General features: G+C 48.4%; 1 protein-coding gene and 1 long non-coding RNA gene across 4 annotated transcripts; one reads left to right on the forward strand and one right to left on the reverse strand.

Moving 5' to 3' along the window:
* Positions 1-564: 564 nt before the first annotated feature.
* On the reverse strand, positions 565-10,504 carry ndnf (neuron-derived neurotrophic factor). 3 transcript variants are annotated; one of them, XM_061825729.1, is made up of 4 exons: positions 10,384-10,504; positions 3,687-3,890; positions 3,272-3,396; positions 565-1,949 (listed from the first exon to the last, which is right to left on the reverse strand). In XM_061825729.1, exons 2-4 carry the CDS (start codon positions 3,887-3,889, stop codon positions 565-567), a joined length of 1,713 nt encoding a protein of 570 aa, XP_061681713.1. In that variant the 5' UTR covers position 3,890; positions 10,384-10,504. The 3 variants fall into 3 exon arrangements, with proteins under 3 accessions (XP_061681713.1, XP_061681714.1, XP_061681712.1); XM_061825730.1 differs by lacking the exon at positions 10,384-10,504 and adding an exon at positions 6,157-6,389; XM_061825728.1 differs by lacking the exon at positions 10,384-10,504 and adding an exon at positions 4,217-4,375.
* LOC133503792 (uncharacterized) lies at positions 3,294-10,418 on the forward strand. Its single transcript, XR_009795839.1, has 3 exons — positions 3,294-3,427; positions 3,708-3,858; positions 7,136-10,418. It is a non-coding gene; the product is annotated as an uncharacterized LOC133503792 (long non-coding RNA).
* Positions 10,505-17,698: the final 7,194 nt, after the last annotated feature.

Here is a 17,698-nt window from a genome sequence, read left to right on the forward strand (position 1 = left end):
AATTTTCCCAAACGTTTGAATCCATCCAAACATTTTGTGTGGCGCTCGTCTTCATTTGTGTTCCAGACGAGCCGAACCGATGGCATCGGGCTCCCCGTTGGCTGACCGCCAGCCGATGGGAAGGCGCATGACGGAAAATAATAATTGTCCTTCTCACCTGAGGACAACTGAGAGACTTCGCTGACGCTAATTTGGGGAATGTAGGGCGGACGCAAGCGGAGAATCGAGAGCGACCGTGCAAACCCTCGCCATCGGAACCGCGAGGGTTCTTTTGTGTGTTATAAAAATGAATCCCAACGGTAATAATAAGCAGTCATTTTTTTTTTTTTTTTTGTCCCTTCTTTTGATTTTCGACAGTCGCCGACCGAAAGATGATCCCGCTCACGACGTGGGGGAAATGTAAACATAAATATACAGGTGGACGTCTCCATCCAGCAACAGTTCCGTCTCCGCCACGGGTGTGTAGTCAGTCTGTATATCTTTCAGAGAGTTAAATAAACTTATTCCATATATATATATATATATATATATATTTATGATAGATTTTTTTTTTTTTTTTTTTTTTTAGCAGTACTTCCTCGTTTTCACCAGTTTGCTCTGGTACTTGACCGAGTGTCCGCTGTGCGCCACCACGTAGACGTCCAGCAGGTAGCTCTTTCCGGGCTCCAGACCCGAGACCGTCTCGGTGGTCACCGCCTTCTGCAGGTTGGGGCTGTGGAAGTACTTGCACAGAACCTTCTCCGACTTGCGGCGCGTCTCGGGCCCGGCGCAGCGGTTCTGCTCGCGCCGCCTCTGCTCCTCGCCGTAGTCGTCGGCCACCTCCTTGCGGTAGACGCAGTATTTGTTGCGCTCCTGCGTCCCCAGCCAGGCCACGGTGACGGAGGAGCAGGTGCGCAGCTTGTCGAAGGCCTTGATGCGGGTGTCCTCGGGCAGGGACGGGAAGGGCTGCTTGCCGCCCGCTCGGGTGGTGGCCAAGACCTTTAGAGTGGAGGCGCCCTTGCGACTGCCCCGCAGGCGCATCAGGTACTTGGCCTTGGGCTTCCCGCGCAGCTGGAACTGCCGCACGCCCTCCACGTTCTGCGACAGCAGCAGCTTGCCGTCGCGCCTCACCTGGACCTGCACCGCGTCCAGACAGGCGTGCACGAAGAGCGTCACCCGCTGATGCGACGACACGGGCGCGAAGCGGAGGAATTTGCTGCCTTTTCGCTTGACGAACACGTCCGAGACTTTGCCGTCCTTCAGCTCCGCCGTCTTCTGCCGGGCTTCCTCCTTAGTGCGGGCGAAGGTGCCCACGTAGGCGGTGCTGGTGTTGGTGGCAGAGTTGACGGCAAAGACGTCAAAGTAGTACTGGGTGTCGGGCTTCAGGTCGGAGACGGTGAAGATGTTTTTGTTTCCGATGCACAACTTGTGAATGTCCGACGTTTTGGCCTTGGCCGGGTACGCCCGCGAGATCCTGTTGCTCGTCGGGCCTCGGTCTTTGCCGGGAGGGACGAAGCCGAAGTGGGTGAAGTCGAACGGGCTGAAGTCCCTGCCCGGCTTGGGCGCGAACATGAAGGCGTCGTCGGCGCCCATCTTGGCCTCGGCGGCGCACATGCTTTTGAAGTTGTGCTCTTTGTTGATGACCACGCAGTACTGCACCGGCTGGCCCATCAGGAAACCCGTCGGCGTGGGCTTCCAGGCCAGAGTGACGGTGGTGCGACCCAGCGAGGTGACGTCCACGCGAGAGTCGTAGGGCAGCTCCGGGTAGGGCTGGTCGGACTCGGGCGTGGTCGAGGCGTACACCTTGAAGTTGCTGTCTTTCTCGGTGGACAGCAGCTCCAGCTGGTAAAGCCCGGAGGGCGCGCTGGTGGCCACGTAGGACTCCACGTCGTTGCCCTTGTAGGCGAACAGCTCCGTTCCCTCGTCCGCCGTCACCTGCTGCTTCTGCTGGTCCAGCGGCTCGGGCTGGCCTGAAAGCAAGGCAGGAACCACATTTAGTATCAGTGGCAAAGCATCGCGATCTCTTTCTTTGGCGATGTTTCTCGACGCCACGGCTATTGTCGGCAAAGTGTTTTCGGAAGGAAAACGGAGAATCTCCGTACCACTGGTGCGCTTGGTTAAGTATCATTGGCAGAGTATGCCGTATTCTATACAGTATTGACTTACAATTGGGATAACTGCCGAAAGTTTCGTGACGCGATCAGCGTTGTGAGCAGCGTACCGTGTTGCTATCGGCATTTTTGGCAAAGTGCCTTGATACTGTCAGCATCTGCGAGGCGAGAACCGCGTCCTCCCTTCACCGGTCGAACGTTGGCCGCAGCGAGACGGCGAGGAAGCCTCACGCGCGCGATGATTTTTTTTTTTTTTTTTTTACAGCAAACATCCCGAAAAGATCACAGCCCCCCCCTCCCCCCCCCCCCCCCCCGACGTTGACTTGGCCTCGGCTACAAAGGAGCGCCTTGTGGCTTCGGAAACAGTTCGAGCTCTTGCCGGAGAAACCATAATATTATGTTTGTCGACCGGAGAGTCTTCTCGGCGGTGTACTCCAGTGATCCGCTCCCAGCACAGCCATGAGAACAAACTGGACACGGTTGCGCCACTTTAGGAAGCGACTCCAGGAACACGTCTTCAACAGCGGAGCCCGGCAATCAATCATCTGGCTGAGGTTTGACGTGACACGCGTCCAGGCGCTCAGTACGCTCGCATCACACGGCTAACCTTAACCCCGCCGTTCACCATTTTGGTTTCAAAGTAGCACTGCAGGCCATGTCAAATGGAACTTTTCAGTATTTGCCGCGGCCATACGGTCGGACACATAACAGACTTGGCAAAGTATCGGTATCGCGGGTAAACCGTGGTGAAATGGGAAAGTATCAGCATTGCTCTCAGTCACACGCGATTGCCATCGGTGTCTTTGCTGTAGTATCAAGATAGGAGAGTTTCCTCATCCATCGAAGTATCCTGATCCGTGTCAAGATACTCTCCCTGCCAAAGTTTCATGATTTGGCTCTTGGTACATTTTTGGAATACCGTCCTATCGAAGTGGAAGAAGCGTCGGAATTCTGGTGAGAAGCGGCCAAGGGGGAAACGAAGGAGGGAAGACAGCCAGACGGCCAGACGGACCGGCACCCGACTTGAAAGGACGAGGGCGGCCTAAGTAGAGGGACGTCGTGGCTTTGATTCTCTCAAATGAAAGGCACGCCACAGCCCACAAGCGCTCAGACGGAGCGACTTCAAGAAAGCTTTTCCGCATCAGACCAGTCATTAAGGCCTGGTCCTCGCGGTCCGTTACCTGACGCCTCGCCGCTGGCCTCCTCGGGCAGCTCCTGCAGCGTCAGCGTCCATTCCAGCGGCGCGTCGCACGGCGTCACCGTCACCGACAGCGGCGTGTTGTCCTCTTCCACCACAAAGTAGTACCTGGGAGGAACCATGACGGATACCCGCCCGGGTCAGATTTCGCTCAAACCGGGATCAGCGTAACTTTCCGTCTCTCACGTGAATGAAAGTGTGCAGTTTTTAGCCTTAATCTCAGGTTACGTGGTCCCTCCGTAATGTCGTGCTCATCCGTGCTTATCTTCCGGGGGGAGAGAAAATGTTTTCTACATTTGACGTGTGCTGGCTCCACAATGTTGTGTGCAATCTTATTTTGTGATTTCAGACAATTTTCCTGCCGCTATTTTTGATTTTTTTTTTTTTTTTTTTTTTACCTTTTATGCGTGTCCCTGAAGATGTAGCCGCTGATCTCGGCGCCGTCGGGAAGGACCGACGAGTCGTGGAAGATGGACTTGTCTCGGATCTGCATCTGGAAAAGTCCCTCATCTCGCGTGGGCAGCTTCTGCGCCGCAGTCCGCAGAAAACCCAGCAGGACCAGGAACTGCAGTCCGTACCTCCAGCCTTTACACTGCCTCATCCTGGGATACAAACGCAAGACGAGTGTCGTTTATCGTCCCCTTTATCGACTCTTTTCGTGTTAGCGTGAGCTTTTATAGCTTCGTTCTTGCGTTACAGATGCTAACAATTAGCAAGGCTTAAAAAAACGGTTTCTTAGGGGCACATTTGGCAAAAAGCAAAACAGTACAATACAACAACAGGCCCAAACAATACTTTTAGATTGATAACCACCCTTTTAGTCACTATTTCTACTTTTTAGTTCAACGGAAGCTAAGCTAGCTTTCATAGAGGTACATAATTAAATAAACTAGCGAGGAGTAGCGAGATGGGGGGGGGGGTTTCTTACATTTTTTTTCAAAGGCAAAAATACGATAATGTAGGAGGCGGGGTACACCCTGAACTGGTCGCCAGACAGTCGCAGGGCACATGGAGACAGACAACAGTCCCATCTCGGGGCAAATTGGAGTCTCCGATTAACGTTGAATGTTTTTGGGATGTGGGAGGAAACCGGAGTTACCCGGAGAAAACACGTAAACTGCGGGATCGGAGCCGAGTCCTCACAACTGTGCCGCCCTGCCACCTAGAAATATATATATATATATATATATATTTTTTTTTTTTTATGCCTTGTGGGTGAGGGGCTTTAATTAACGCTAAACGCGAGTGACAGATTAGCTATAGCGTGACAGATAAAAAGCGAAAGGACGGCAGGCAACCAAGCGGACGGAGGGATTAAATTTCAAAACAGCAACGTGTGAATGGGGGGGGCGGCGGGCTCACAAACCGCTTATTACTACATTTTTTTTTTTTAAATCCCCCAAATCCGTGTCGTTTAACATTTCTCAACATTTTTGTTGGCGCACAGATGGGCGCGGCGCTGAGAGGATCTCGCGTGTCCTATTGATTTTGGAGCCATTGATCACGGCTGATGGGAAACGCCAAATCCCCGCTGATTTAATCAGCGTAATGGCGGCAGATTAGCCGGATACTTTTCGCCGCCGTGCCCTTGGAATGACCCTCAAAACCCACCAAAATCCCAACCGCCAAAAACGCTTCCACTTGAACAAATCCGCCTCTTGGGCGGGGGTGAAAGGCGAATGCCGAGAGACGTTTGAAAAGCCGACCGGCGCCTTCGCTTGACTAAAAGGATCGTCTCGATCCAAACTATGAAAACGTGTTTGTGTTTTCATGGGAATTACATTCAGATTTAATAGCCAAGGGTGTGTTTGTCTGCGGCAGTCGGTACCACGTATGGAACATTCCCGACCCAAACGTCTAAATATCCAACATCCGCCGATCCGTCGGCCGATCTCGCATCTATCTTGCTTTCATTTTGTCTATGTACACATCTATCGATCGCATTATCATTCTAGCATCTCACAACCATTGTTCATTTATCTATCTAGCTAGCTAGCTATTTTCCTTTGCCAGTTATCCTCATGAGGGTCGTGGGGAATCTATCTATCTACCTACCTATCTATCCATCTATCTATCTATCTAGCTATCTATCTGTCTGTGTCTGTCTGTCTATTTTCCTTTGCCACTCATCCTCATGATGGTCGTGGGGAATCTATCATCCATCTATCTGTCTATCTATCTATCTATCTATCTATCTATCTATCTATCTATCTATCTATCTATCTATCTATCTATCTATCTAGCTAGCTAGCTATTTTCCTTTGCCAGTTATCCTCATGAGGGTGTGGGGAATCTATCTAGCTATCTATCTATCTAGCTAGCTAGCTAGCTATTTTCCTTTGCCAGTTATCCTCATGAGGGTTGTGGGGAATCTATCTATCTATCTATCTATCTATCTATCTATCTATCTATCTATCTATCTAGCTAGCTAGCTATTTTCCTTTGCCAGTTATCCTCATGAGGGTTGTGGGGAATCTATCTAGCTATCTATCTATCTAGCTAGCTAGCTAGCTATTTTCCTTTGCCAGTTATCCTCATGAGGGTTGTGGGGAATCTATCTATCTATCTATCTATCTATCTATCTATCTATCTATCTATCTATCTATCTATCTATCTATCTAGCTGTCTGTGTCTGTCTGTCTATTTTCCTTTGCCACTCATCCTCATGAGGGTCGTGGGGAATCTATCATCTATCTATCTATCTATCTATCTAGCTAGCTATTTTCCTTTGCCAGTTATCCTCATGAGGGTTGTGGGGAATCTATCTCTCTATCTATCTCTCTATCTATCTATGTGTTCCCTGCAAACGTTGCGGGTCAATTGAAAAGTAAAACTGGAGGGGAGAACAAAACGAGTTCAAAACGTGACCTTTGTTTTTGTTCTTTATCTGGTTTGTATTTGTCGGTGTTTTTTGTTTTCCCGCGTCCGGCCCGGCCCGTTGGGTCTTCGTTCGGACCCGTCCTCGTGTCGACCAATCGGCTCCCTGCCCCGGCCCACTCGCGTCTTGTCCAAGTGCGCCTGGTAGTCTCGTCAGCTAGCTTGTTTTTTTTCTTGGTTCGGTTGCGTCTGTGCCATTTTCCAAGCCGCTTATCCTCACAAGGGTCGCGGGAGCGTTCACGGGTGAATTCTGTGAGTTTCTTTGAAGCATCTCTTTTTGGGACTTTGGTGATTTAGTGTGTTCTATGCCTCGCTTGCTTTCCTTTTTCTTTTCTTTTTTTTTTTTTTTTTTTTGTTAAATCGAAAAATCTTTTGGGGTCCTCTCAATTTGTGAAACGTTTGACGGAGTAAGGACGCCAAACGTAGCAGGGGGCTAAAACGACTCTGCGGTTGGTCGCGTGAAGCGTTTTCACTTTTATGGCCCGCGCCGCTCGGCGTCGCGTTAAGATTTGGGCCTCGGCCGTCGTGACATCATCGCTACGAGCGAGGACGCGCACGTACAGTACGCGCACACGTGCTGAGCAGCCGTGCCGAGACACACGATTGTGTCAACGCGCTCGCACGCACGCTGTCATCGCACGACATTCAACATCAAAAAAATAAATAAAAATCTCGCGCATCTGGAACGTATGAGTCGGATTTCAGCAAAGAAGACTCCGTGATGAGCCTTTTCGGGGGGGGGGGGCGCATTTCAAGAGCCAAAAGCGTCTTTTGCTAACTAAAAGGAACGACTCGTCATCCCGAAAAACACGCACGAGTAGCCAACTTTACTACTCCGAGTAGTTCGTCCCGAGTTCTTAAGGAGGGAGCAGAACCGCTCGCAGCGGCAGATGACCGCGTTGAATGAAATAAGAACATTATATCATAATCATAATCCTCATTGACGTCAGTCCTCTTTTTGTTTTTGAAGGTGCACATTTGGCAAAATGCAGCTCAACTCGTCAAGTCAAGATTGACAACAACCTCTCGACCCGACGCCCAAGTCGACGAGGGAAGCCTTCAACTGCACGTGAAAAGCGGCGTGTGATCATTTGTCCATCCTTCCATTTTTTTCCCGAGACGCTTATCCTCACGAGGCCAATCCCAGCTGTCATCAAGCAGGAGGTGAGGTACACCCTGAACCGGTCGCCGGCCAGTCGCAGGGAACATCGACACAAATGACCATTCGCACCTACAGGCAATTTAGAGTCTCCGATGAACGCATGTTTTTTGGGGGGATGTGGGAGGAAACCGGAGTGCCTGGAAAGAAAACCGACGCGTGTGCAGGGGAGAACGTGCAAACTCCACACAGGCAAGCTCAGGATTTGAACCCCGGTCCTCCGAACTGTGAGACAGACGTTTTGGCCACTTACTCCACTGTGGCCCTGATGATTTGACAACGGCGCAAATTCCTGGCAGGCGCGCGGACGTTTTTGCCGTTTTGCAGGAAATAGCAGAAGACGACGGCAAAATGTCATCCGTAGCAGTCGTCGGGTGATGTTTTCAATGACTGGAGAGGCGTCAACTTAACTTTTGTCACGTTAGCGCGAGGAGGCGGGGCACACCCTGAACTGGTCGCCAGCCAGTCGCACGTTCCCACTCACAATCACACCTACGGGCAAGTTACAGTGTCCAGTTAATGTTGCGTGTGTTTGGGATGCGGGAGGAAAGTCCACGCAGGCGGGACCGGGACTCGAACCCCGGTCCTCGGAACTGCGCGGCCGACGCTTTCGAGCTGCTCCACCGTCCCGCTTTTGTTCATCTCTTTTGAACCAAAACCCATCCAGGCAAGGGAGGCGCCGCGGCGGATTTCGTGGGAAAGGACGTCCATCATCCCCTCAAGAACCAGCGAGGCGATGACATCGGGGTGGGGTCGGGGGGCCTCGTGGGAAAATCGAACGCCCCGTGCCCGAGAAGCAAACCCCACATCATGTCCGACGGACGGGATGTTGTCATCTGCCGTATCCGCCCGGAACGATGGACCGCAAAGCCTCCCGTATCATACGCCGGCCACAAATGATCCGTCCATCAATCCGAGCAGATATGAAAACAATCTGAATTTGTCCTTCCAAACAAATTGTGGCAAAAAGAAGCACATCAACTGCGACTGTACTGCAGTAAAAAAAAGTTGAACGGACAAGTGGGGCGCGCTCGGCGGCCCGAACGCGAGTCAGAGTCGCTCGGCGCCATTTAATCCGCCGACGCTTTGAGAATGACTGATTTGGGCATTAGCGCTTAGCCTTAGCGCTTAGCCCCGCTCCACAATAACTGCGGCAACACTGGCGGAATTTCTTTCAGCGCCAAGTTTTCATATGCAAATGCCGCTTTAGTTACGCTACGCCACGCGGACCTTCCCCATTTCGAGACTTTTTTTTTTTTTTTACTCCTTTTTTTTGTTGTTGTTCATCATTCATTGTGGCTTCACCCCAACCCCCCTAAACGCACCAATTCACACTTTAACCCAGACCTCCCTGACCCCCCACCCCCTCTAAACGCCACCGACTGCAATCGCTTACCTACACATTCTGTGCTCTACATTGAAATAAAAATATCCGGTGAATCACGTCAAACTCTTCACAGCGGGACGCATTTTGAGCCCCCGACCCTGGATTTGGAAACCCCCAATTCCGTGATTTCCGACCTTTATGGAGCCAAAGCGGATACAAAATTATTACAACTGAAAAATCTCACGGCACACCACGGACGGACAATCATTTCCTCTTTCTGCCTCACCGCCATAAATACAGCAACAAAGATCAATATGCTTCTTGTCAATAATTCATCTTTTTGGAGCAATTGAGAAAAATTCTTGTCATTTCCCGCCAATGTTGGGAACCACGGCCCGAATTCAAACAACCGTCCAGAATTTCAGAGACCTGAAAGAAAACCATTCTCACACAAATAAAGCAAATGAATGATTATTGAAAATATGATATTTACAGACAGGCCACTTTCGCAGACACCCGAGGCCATGGCAACCAAAAAAAAAAGAAAAATGAAAAATGGTGCACGTTCATGATGTGTTCAGCAAAGACTAAAACTTTACTCATCAAAACACGAGCGGTGCGTTCAGGGTCAGCAAGTCAAACTGAGCATAACGGTGCGGAATTGGTGAACTCGTGGTGAGTTCAAGGTCTGCAACTCCAATTTGGCTTGAAAAGTGATGCATTCCAAACTAATGCTACGTTCACGGTCCGCAACATTTGATGAATTTAAAAAAAAAAAAAAGTGATCTCTTGGATGAAAACACCAGTGGTGCGTTCAGGGTCTGCATTTCAATCAAGTGGTTTCCCGAGTATATTTTCTTGGAACGATCACACTGGTGCTGCATTTGGGGTTCGCAATCCGCAATAATCGTAATTGAAAGGAGTTAAAGCACAAAAAGAGTGGTTGAATTAAAAGGCAAGTGGTGCGTTCAGGGTTAACGAGTCAATCTTTTGAGTGCGCAGTGAAAACAAAATGCTTTCATTCATAAAAAAAATAAAAACTAATTAAAGTGGCATTTGTTGAATTCAAATACTACAGAATTCAAATGTTTCCGATTGTAATTGTTTGTAAACAGTAAATGTTGAGTTGGTGGTCCGAAAATGGACAAATACATTTCTTGGATGCTGAGTTCAGGGTTGCCGAATTGAACTTTTGAGTGCAAAATAAAACCATGGTGCGTTCAATGTCTGCAATTCAAACTGTGCAAGTCGTCTTCAACAAACGACGACTGTTGCGTTCAGGCTCCGCGATTGACCATTGTCAGATGTCGGATTCCCAACACGAGCGTCCACAAACTCCCGACGTCACCCAAGTGATGAATCCGAAACCCCGAACGGTGCGTTCAGGCTCCGCTCGCCAAAATTTGCCTGCGATCGCATCCCTGCAACCTCTTTGAAACTTTTTCCTCCTTGTTTTAAAACGTCCCGGAGACGCGACCCGCTCACGCCCGTGGAAAAAAACAACAATCGTCGTTTTTAAAAAAAAAATAAAATAAAAATAGACGCCACTTCCTCGTTTCCGCTTTGAAGGAAAAGCCCGGAAAAAAAAAATTGGAAAATAAACCGAAGCGAAGAAGAAGTTGCTCGAACGCAGCGAGCACGAGCGCAGCAACCAGACGCGAAGAAGACGAAGACGACGACGAAGACGACAGCGCAGACCCGAGTCGCGAGTCGCGAGTCGCGCTCTTGTTACCTTCGTCGAGGAGACGTCCGGTGCCGTGCCGAGATGCGGGATGCGGGATGCAAGGCTGTCGCGCGCCCCACGGAAGCAAAAAAAAAAAAGTCGTCGTCCGGTCTCACATGGACTCCGGCGAAGTGTCGTGCGCGTCGCGAGACCAGCGGGGGAAAAATGAGTGAGCGAGAGAGAGAGAGAGAGAGAGAGAGAGACTGAGAGGGCTTGGAGAGGGCTTGGAGGGGGGGGGGGGTCCCCGGTCCCAGTCCCAGTCCCTCCTCCCCCGCCGCTCCGGAGACCTCCACTGGATTGGACGCGCCGGCCCACCACTGGAAAGAGAGAAAGTGAACGTTGCCGGTCGCCTTAAGCGTCCGACGCTGGAGCGGATCAAGTCCGGTTTCTTCGGACTCCCCAGCAGCCCATTAACGCTGGATAAAATGATGGATGACGTTTTCACCCAGTTTAATGTTTTTACAAACTTTGTTGACTGTAAATTAAAGAGTACGCACTGATTTCATCACGTTTCGTGGGGTAAGACTTGCGACTTAACTTTGAGTACAAAGTCTGAGACTTGCCACCTGAACTGGAGACAGGCGAGTCCCGAGTCGAGTCACGAGTCCTGTTCCAAAGTTGAGTACTTGAGGCTTGAAGTGGAGACAGGCGAGTCCAGAGTAGAGTCCCAAATCCTGTTCCAAAGTCAATTACTTGAGGCTTGAAGTGGAGACAGGCGAGTCCCGAGTAGAGTCCCAAGTCCTGTTCTAAAGTTGAGTACTTACCGCTTGAAGTGGAGACAGGGGAGTCCCGAGTCAAGTCGCAAATACTGTTCCAAAGTTGAGTACTTGAGGCTTGAAGTGGAGACAGGCGAGTCCCGAGTAGAGTCCCAAGTCCTGTTCTAAAGTCGAGTACTTGCCGCTTGAAGTGGAGACAGGGGAGTCCCAAGTCAAGACGCAAGTCCGGTTCCAAAGTCAAGTAGTTGAGGCTTGAAGTGGAGACAGGCGAGTCCCGAGTAGAGTCCCAAGACCTGTTCTAAAGTTGAGTACTTACCGCTTAAAGTGGAGACAGGCGAGTCCAGAGTAGAGTCCCAAGACCTGTTCCAAAGTCGAGTACTTGAGGCTCAATGTGGAGACGGGCAAAGCCCCGAGTCAAGTTTTGAGTCCCGTTCCAAAGTCTGGGACTTGCGACTTGACTGGCAACTTGAATTGGAGACGGATAAGTCCCAAGTCAGTTTACAAGTCCGGTTTCAAAAGTCTCAGACTCGTGACTTGACTCGGGACTTGGGTCTTGAGGCAAAGACCTTCCGACTGTTGGCGCGTTTCCATTTCTTCCAAGGAAAGCTTCACGAGCCCCTATCGGGGACCGCGACCCGAGGTTGCGAAACACTGACGTGAAGCAAAACGACCGGCAGACGTAAACAAAAACATAAATTTGTTGAAATTTTCACCTCAGGTGATGGAAGACAACTGGTGCTCCCGAGCCGTGAATAAACAAAAACTTGAACCTCTGAAAATCTGTTCGATCCCCGTCAGCGTCACGTCGGCGTATGGATTATTTTGAAATTTGAAAGCAATAGCGTTATGTTTTATTGCAAACGGACGTCAACTCCGAATATGGATTTTCATCCTCCTCGGCTTTCGTCTCCGGAAAAAACAACAACAACGACAACCTTGTTGCGTTGCTGGAGGAGACAAAACCGGTCCTCCATTATTTGCAGGAAAACTCACATTTTCTCTTTTTGCTGTGCCGAAGATCAAAACATCGCTCTGGCGCCATCTGGTGGGATATGAGTGGCAGTGAACTGTGTTGAAACAAGGGGAGGAGCTTCATTTAGTCAGGCCATAACCCGGTCTAAAAGGAAAAAAAAAGTGCTTTGCCGCCATCTTGTGGTGAACGACTTTGTCATTTACTGCTGAGTGTTTGGCGACCAGTTCGGGGCGTTCCCCCGCCTCCAGCACTCCTGCGAAGCTTGTGAGCATAAGCAGCTCAGAAAATCGAGGGATGGATGGATGGATAATAACTTTGTAGTTTTGCAAAAATGTATCATAGTGGCCAAGGTTGCAATTCGACAAAAAAATTGAAAGTTCCTTGAGAATGAAGTTGCAATTTTGACAAATATGTAATAACTTGTTTTTTTCTTTTCCTTCCTTTGTTCATGTGGAGGCCCTCAGAAAGTTGTTTTTTTTTTTTTTTACTGGGAATAAAGTTGTGGTTTCACAGAAAATGATATCATAAAATGCAAATTCCCGACATTACCGTGAATCTAAATTTCATATTCCGAGGTTTATTGTAAGCGCACGAGCCACCGCGCCCCGCAAATTCTGTTTTTTTTTTTTTTTTTGGCCGTTTCCGCAATTTTTGGATGTATTTTTCCATTTTATTTATTCATTTATGAATTGATTTTGGGGCGTCCCCCAACTTTGTCCTCCATTTTGACAAAAGGCCAGAACGGGGCAAGTCGGAGGGAACGGCGGCCATTGTGGATTTGCACACGCGCATTCCGCTAATCACATTTTGAAGTCTTCGGGGTCCAAATGGGGTCCCTCAAAAACTGCTGCGACCGCAGAGGCGTGACCGTGAACGCAGCATGCGAGAGAATCAACACTGGTGCGCTGGTGACATCTAGCGGCTGCACCGGGAATGGCACCGAATGCCTGTTTCGGGACGTGTTGCATTTGTTTGATTGAAAATAGCTGAGGTGGAGACAAAAAGTCACTTTCATCCAGTTTTGTGCTGACGGGCGGTGTTGTTGTTGCCTGCGGAAGACGAAAAATGTACTTTTAGTTTTATTTTATTGTTATTTTTTTTTTTTGTAACTGCACAAGTTTGATTTCGGAGGAGCAAAATGAGAGTGAAAATCGTGTTTGAAAGCAACGTGGCAGACTTCCTTCGTCTTGAGACTTTTGGTAAGTTTAGTTGGCCCTGATCTAATTTTTAATTTCAATTTAATTTTAAGGGGCCAATTTTCCAAAATTCTTTGGACTCGTGAAAACGGCCAAAACGACCCAAACGTGTCCACTTGAAATGACTTCCTGTGTCTTTCTTAAACTTTTTTTTTTTTTTTTTGGGGGGGGGGGGTCTACTCATGACAAATCTCTCAAGCAAATTTAATAGACCAAAGTGACATTTTTAGCGAGGGGGTTGAATTTTCAAGAAAACTCCGAGACAAGGGCAAAATGCCTCTAAAATGGCCGCCTCTCACGGCAAAGAAAGACTTCCTGTGTTTTTTTTTGGGGGGGGGGCGGCGGGGCTCTTTAAGAGTTTTTGTTTTTGTTTTTACAGTCAACGCGTTGATCAAAATTTCATTATGCTAGCAAATTGAAACAAACTTGAGGGGCTGAATTTTCAAAATCTTTTCAGGGCTCCTCAAAACGGCTAAAATGACAGCTGTAAAACAAAATGGCCGACTTCCTTCTCTTTTCGCGGCCCTACTCGCGAGAGAAGTGCCGGTAAGTGAGACGACATTTTGAAAGAGTCGAGTATGGACAAGCCCTCAACGTGAATGACTTTCGGGGGTGGGGGGGGGGCGCTAACCCCCCCACCCCCACCACCACCACAAGGCCGTTGGCGTTTGCCGTCCGTGAACTGACGGGCGTGTTGACGCCCTGTTTGCGGAAGGCCAGGTGGGCAAACAGCACGTCACGTGACAGGAAACGGCGGCAACGCCGGCCGTCATGCGACGAGCGACGTTTTGTGAAACATTTTTTTTTCACTTATTTGTTCATTCTTTTAATTTTCCACGTTTTGTTTTTGTCGATTTTCTTGCTGTACCAAACTTTAAAACGTTTTATATTTATCATTCGCTTTTATTTGTTTTTTTCTGATTTTCAGAAAAAATTGGAGATATTCTCTTGACTCCGCTATGTTATTATTTTTCCCAACATTTTTCCGTTTTTTTTTTTTTTTTTTTGCCATTTTATGTCAGCTGTGTGTCCTTTTCCAAAGTCGAGTACTGAGGCTTGAAGTGGAGACAGGCAAGTCCCGAGTACAGTCCCGTACGGGCCCAGGGCCGCAGGTTTCGCACCACGTCGCTCAGAAAACACCAGAACATCTTTTGGCCGTCGATGAGACCAAAAAAAAAAAATTGGAAGCAGACGCGGCGTGGACACAGAGCGAGCTTTTGCTGACATGATCCAATAAAAGGGCGGCGAAACGGGACGTCGGCCTCAAAGGGAAGTCGCATGTAAACAAAAGGCCAAAGTTTACATTGACAATAGCGCAAACCTTCTGGAGTCCTTTCAGTGAAACGTTAAGAGTCGTGGAACGTGTAACGCGGTAAACACGGAGAAGAGGAGGAGGGGGGATGGGGGGGTAGATGGGTTGGGGGGTTTTTTGGGGGGTGGGGGGGGGGCGCCCTCAGACCGCCTGGCGGGAGACTACAGACCCAGGAAAACGTCACATCAGCCTTCCTCCCTTTTCCCGACATTCAAACCACACTAAAATCAGCACTTTTATCAGCATTTTGTATTCCATATTTCCAGAAATGGGCACTTAAAAAGTATACATTTCTCCTTTTGTGTACAATTTTTGATCGTCTTTTCTGTATTTTCATCATATTATGATTGTTTTTCGTCAATTGTTATCTATGATTTGCTTTGATTTTCGGCCAAGTTTCTCATTGTTGTTTGTCAGCTTTTTGTCGGTTTCGTTAGCGATATTTGATGATTATGTATCAGCGATAACACGGAATAATCCGTGCAAAGACGTCGCAACATTTGATGCAGTTGTATCCATATTTTGTAGTGCGCCTGACGAAGATCCATCAAAATATCAGCGTTCCACGTACAGTGTACATGTATTAATATTTTACCATAAGAGAAAACGATACAGTACAATGGCAATATTTCATAAGGCTGTATTGATATTTTATCTTTGAATGATGGTAGATGGTAAAGATACAAAACAACTTCGGTATTAGGTTCTAGTGTATCGATACTGGAGCACAAGAGAAGACGATCACGATGTGACAATATCGATATTTGATGCTAATGTACTTTGCTTTAAGGCGGGAAAAAAAATATATTGATAATTACGCGTGTGTATCAGCTCTTCTTGGTGTAGTATCAGTAGTCAATTCACAATATCAATATTTAATGCTGATGTATTGATACTGTACCAGAAGAGAAATAACGATATGATGCATTGTTATATCAATATTTGAGGTTGCTTTATCTTGCAGGCAAGACTTGAATGTTCGCGCATGTTTTAGCTACGGTTATCTTTTGTTATTTTTATTTCTAAGTATAAGTAAAAATAAAAATAGCTCATAAGAATATACTTATTCTTCCATTTTTATTCAGGCACGTTTTAGTCAGCCCGAAGTCAGCCAGCCATTAAGCTACTAAACAGTGCCCCCAGCTGGCTCAGTGTACAACTGCACCTCCAAAAATTGTACCTTCATTACTAAATGTCTCCGCTAGGTGGCACCAATATAAAGATTTTACAGTCGTGAAACAGGAGGGCTGACGCGCTCGACCTAAACAGTATAAAAAGAAATGCACTTCACTGATCAACGATTCCTTTATGATTTTAATATATTTGCCATGCCTCGTGGGCCAAGTCATTCGACAGGCATAAACGGGGTACGGTGTACTCCAAACTACTTTTGGCGCCAGATACTTTTGAGGATTGAAAAAATATAAAAATGTGTGTGACCGAATATCGGCGTCAAAAACTGCAGTTTGCGTGACCTGCTTTCGATATTAAAAATCAGCATGTCTTTACACCACTTTAGGGGTTAAAAAATATGTTTTTGTGACCCATTTTGGATGTGACAAATATGTTTTCCGCTTTACAAAGTACAAGTTAGTATTCTTGTACCCACGTTACATGTTAATAACGAGTACGTGTGCTTCTGGAGTCAGAAATGAGCAAACGTGGGCTGCTTTTACACCTGAAACGTTAGCATACGTGTACCTTCCGCTTTCGGGGTGAACGTCTTGCATTCGACGTTAAAAACAGTCTCCGTGTACCTAACGTCGGACGTTTAGTTATTAGGTGTCCCTCATTTTAGTGCGCTTCAAATGCGGCGTGCAGAAAGCAAGTACGAGTGAGTACGCCTGCTGGCACCAGAGACAGCATCTGGAGGCCTCTTGAGCTTTTTTTTAAGGGACACCGGAGAAGACCCCCAACCGTTTATTCGAAACTAACTGGATTACCTGCACTAATGGAGGACAGGTGCTTTCCCTTGATTTCATCAGCGCCCCCCCCCCCCCCCCTCCCGTGCAGCTGGTGAAGACTTCCTTTGTTGGTACGACTGCACGTGGAAACCCCTTTGCAGTATTTATTCCACGACCAGCGCCGCTCGGCTCGCTAGTACGACCTGAAGATTCATATCAAGGATGTCGTATGATTATTCAAGGTCAAATTTATTCAACAGGTTTGCCCCCCTTTGCACACATTTGGGACACGAGTAGAATGTCACTACTTCACGAGTGCGTAGAGATTTGGCCCACGGGCCTTAAGTTTGAAACCCCCCCCCCCAAAAAAAAAAAAAAGAAACTACAGGAGGGACAAAAGGTTGCCAAGGGAGACAAAAGACAAAACAAGATAACGCTGATCAAACTGAGATTTGATCATAAAGTGCAAAATCAATCGTTTGGGCAACATGTCGAGTTTTCGCTGGATTGTGGGATATTAATATTAATTGTATTTTTTTATTGAACAATGTAGAAAAGTGGTGTCAATTTGGACGCTTTCGTTGAGGAATTTGTCGTTTTTTTTTTAGGCGTCCCCCGACGTGATGCTGCACGTGTATTTTCATCCCTCGCCTGGAAAAACACCACAAAGTGCGTTAAGTGCAGCGTCGACGAGAACCGCGACCGCCATTCCTGGTTTCCACGTGCGAGGTTACGCCATTGATGTCGTCTTCTACGCGGGGAGGCCCCGAGTGGTCCAAACGAGTTCTTGCGCGTTCCCGGATGGGATCACGGCGACGAGGGACCCCGCCCGGTGATCGGGTCCACGCTGATCGACGCCACGCGCTCGCCCGCAATCAGCCCGGCCAAAGAAATGCGGATGAGCCGTCGCCGCGGCGACGCAAGCAGAGACAACAAGCTCCTCAAACACGGCGGCGACGTGCGAGGCCGGGCGCCAAACGGCTCCGGGTGATAAGGACCGTTTACGTCGTCTCGACCTGCGACACGTCTCGCCGCAAATTTGGACCACTACGGTTCCGTCGGACTTTTGCTGAAAGAAGTTCGACTCGGCGGCGTTCGTTTGTCCCGTCGTCTTGCTTGCGAGCGTCTCAAATCAACTTTTCCCCATTGGAGTGAACGGAAATGCCGTTAATCCGTTCCAGCCTCCCAAATTGCACTTTTTTGAAACTGCAATTGAACTTCAG

Source organism: Syngnathoides biaculeatus, chromosome 7 (genome assembly GCF_019802595.1).
Source record: "Syngnathoides biaculeatus isolate LvHL_M chromosome 7, ASM1980259v1, whole genome shotgun sequence".
NCBI lineage: Eukaryota > Metazoa > Chordata > Actinopteri > Syngnathiformes > Syngnathidae > Syngnathoides > Syngnathoides biaculeatus.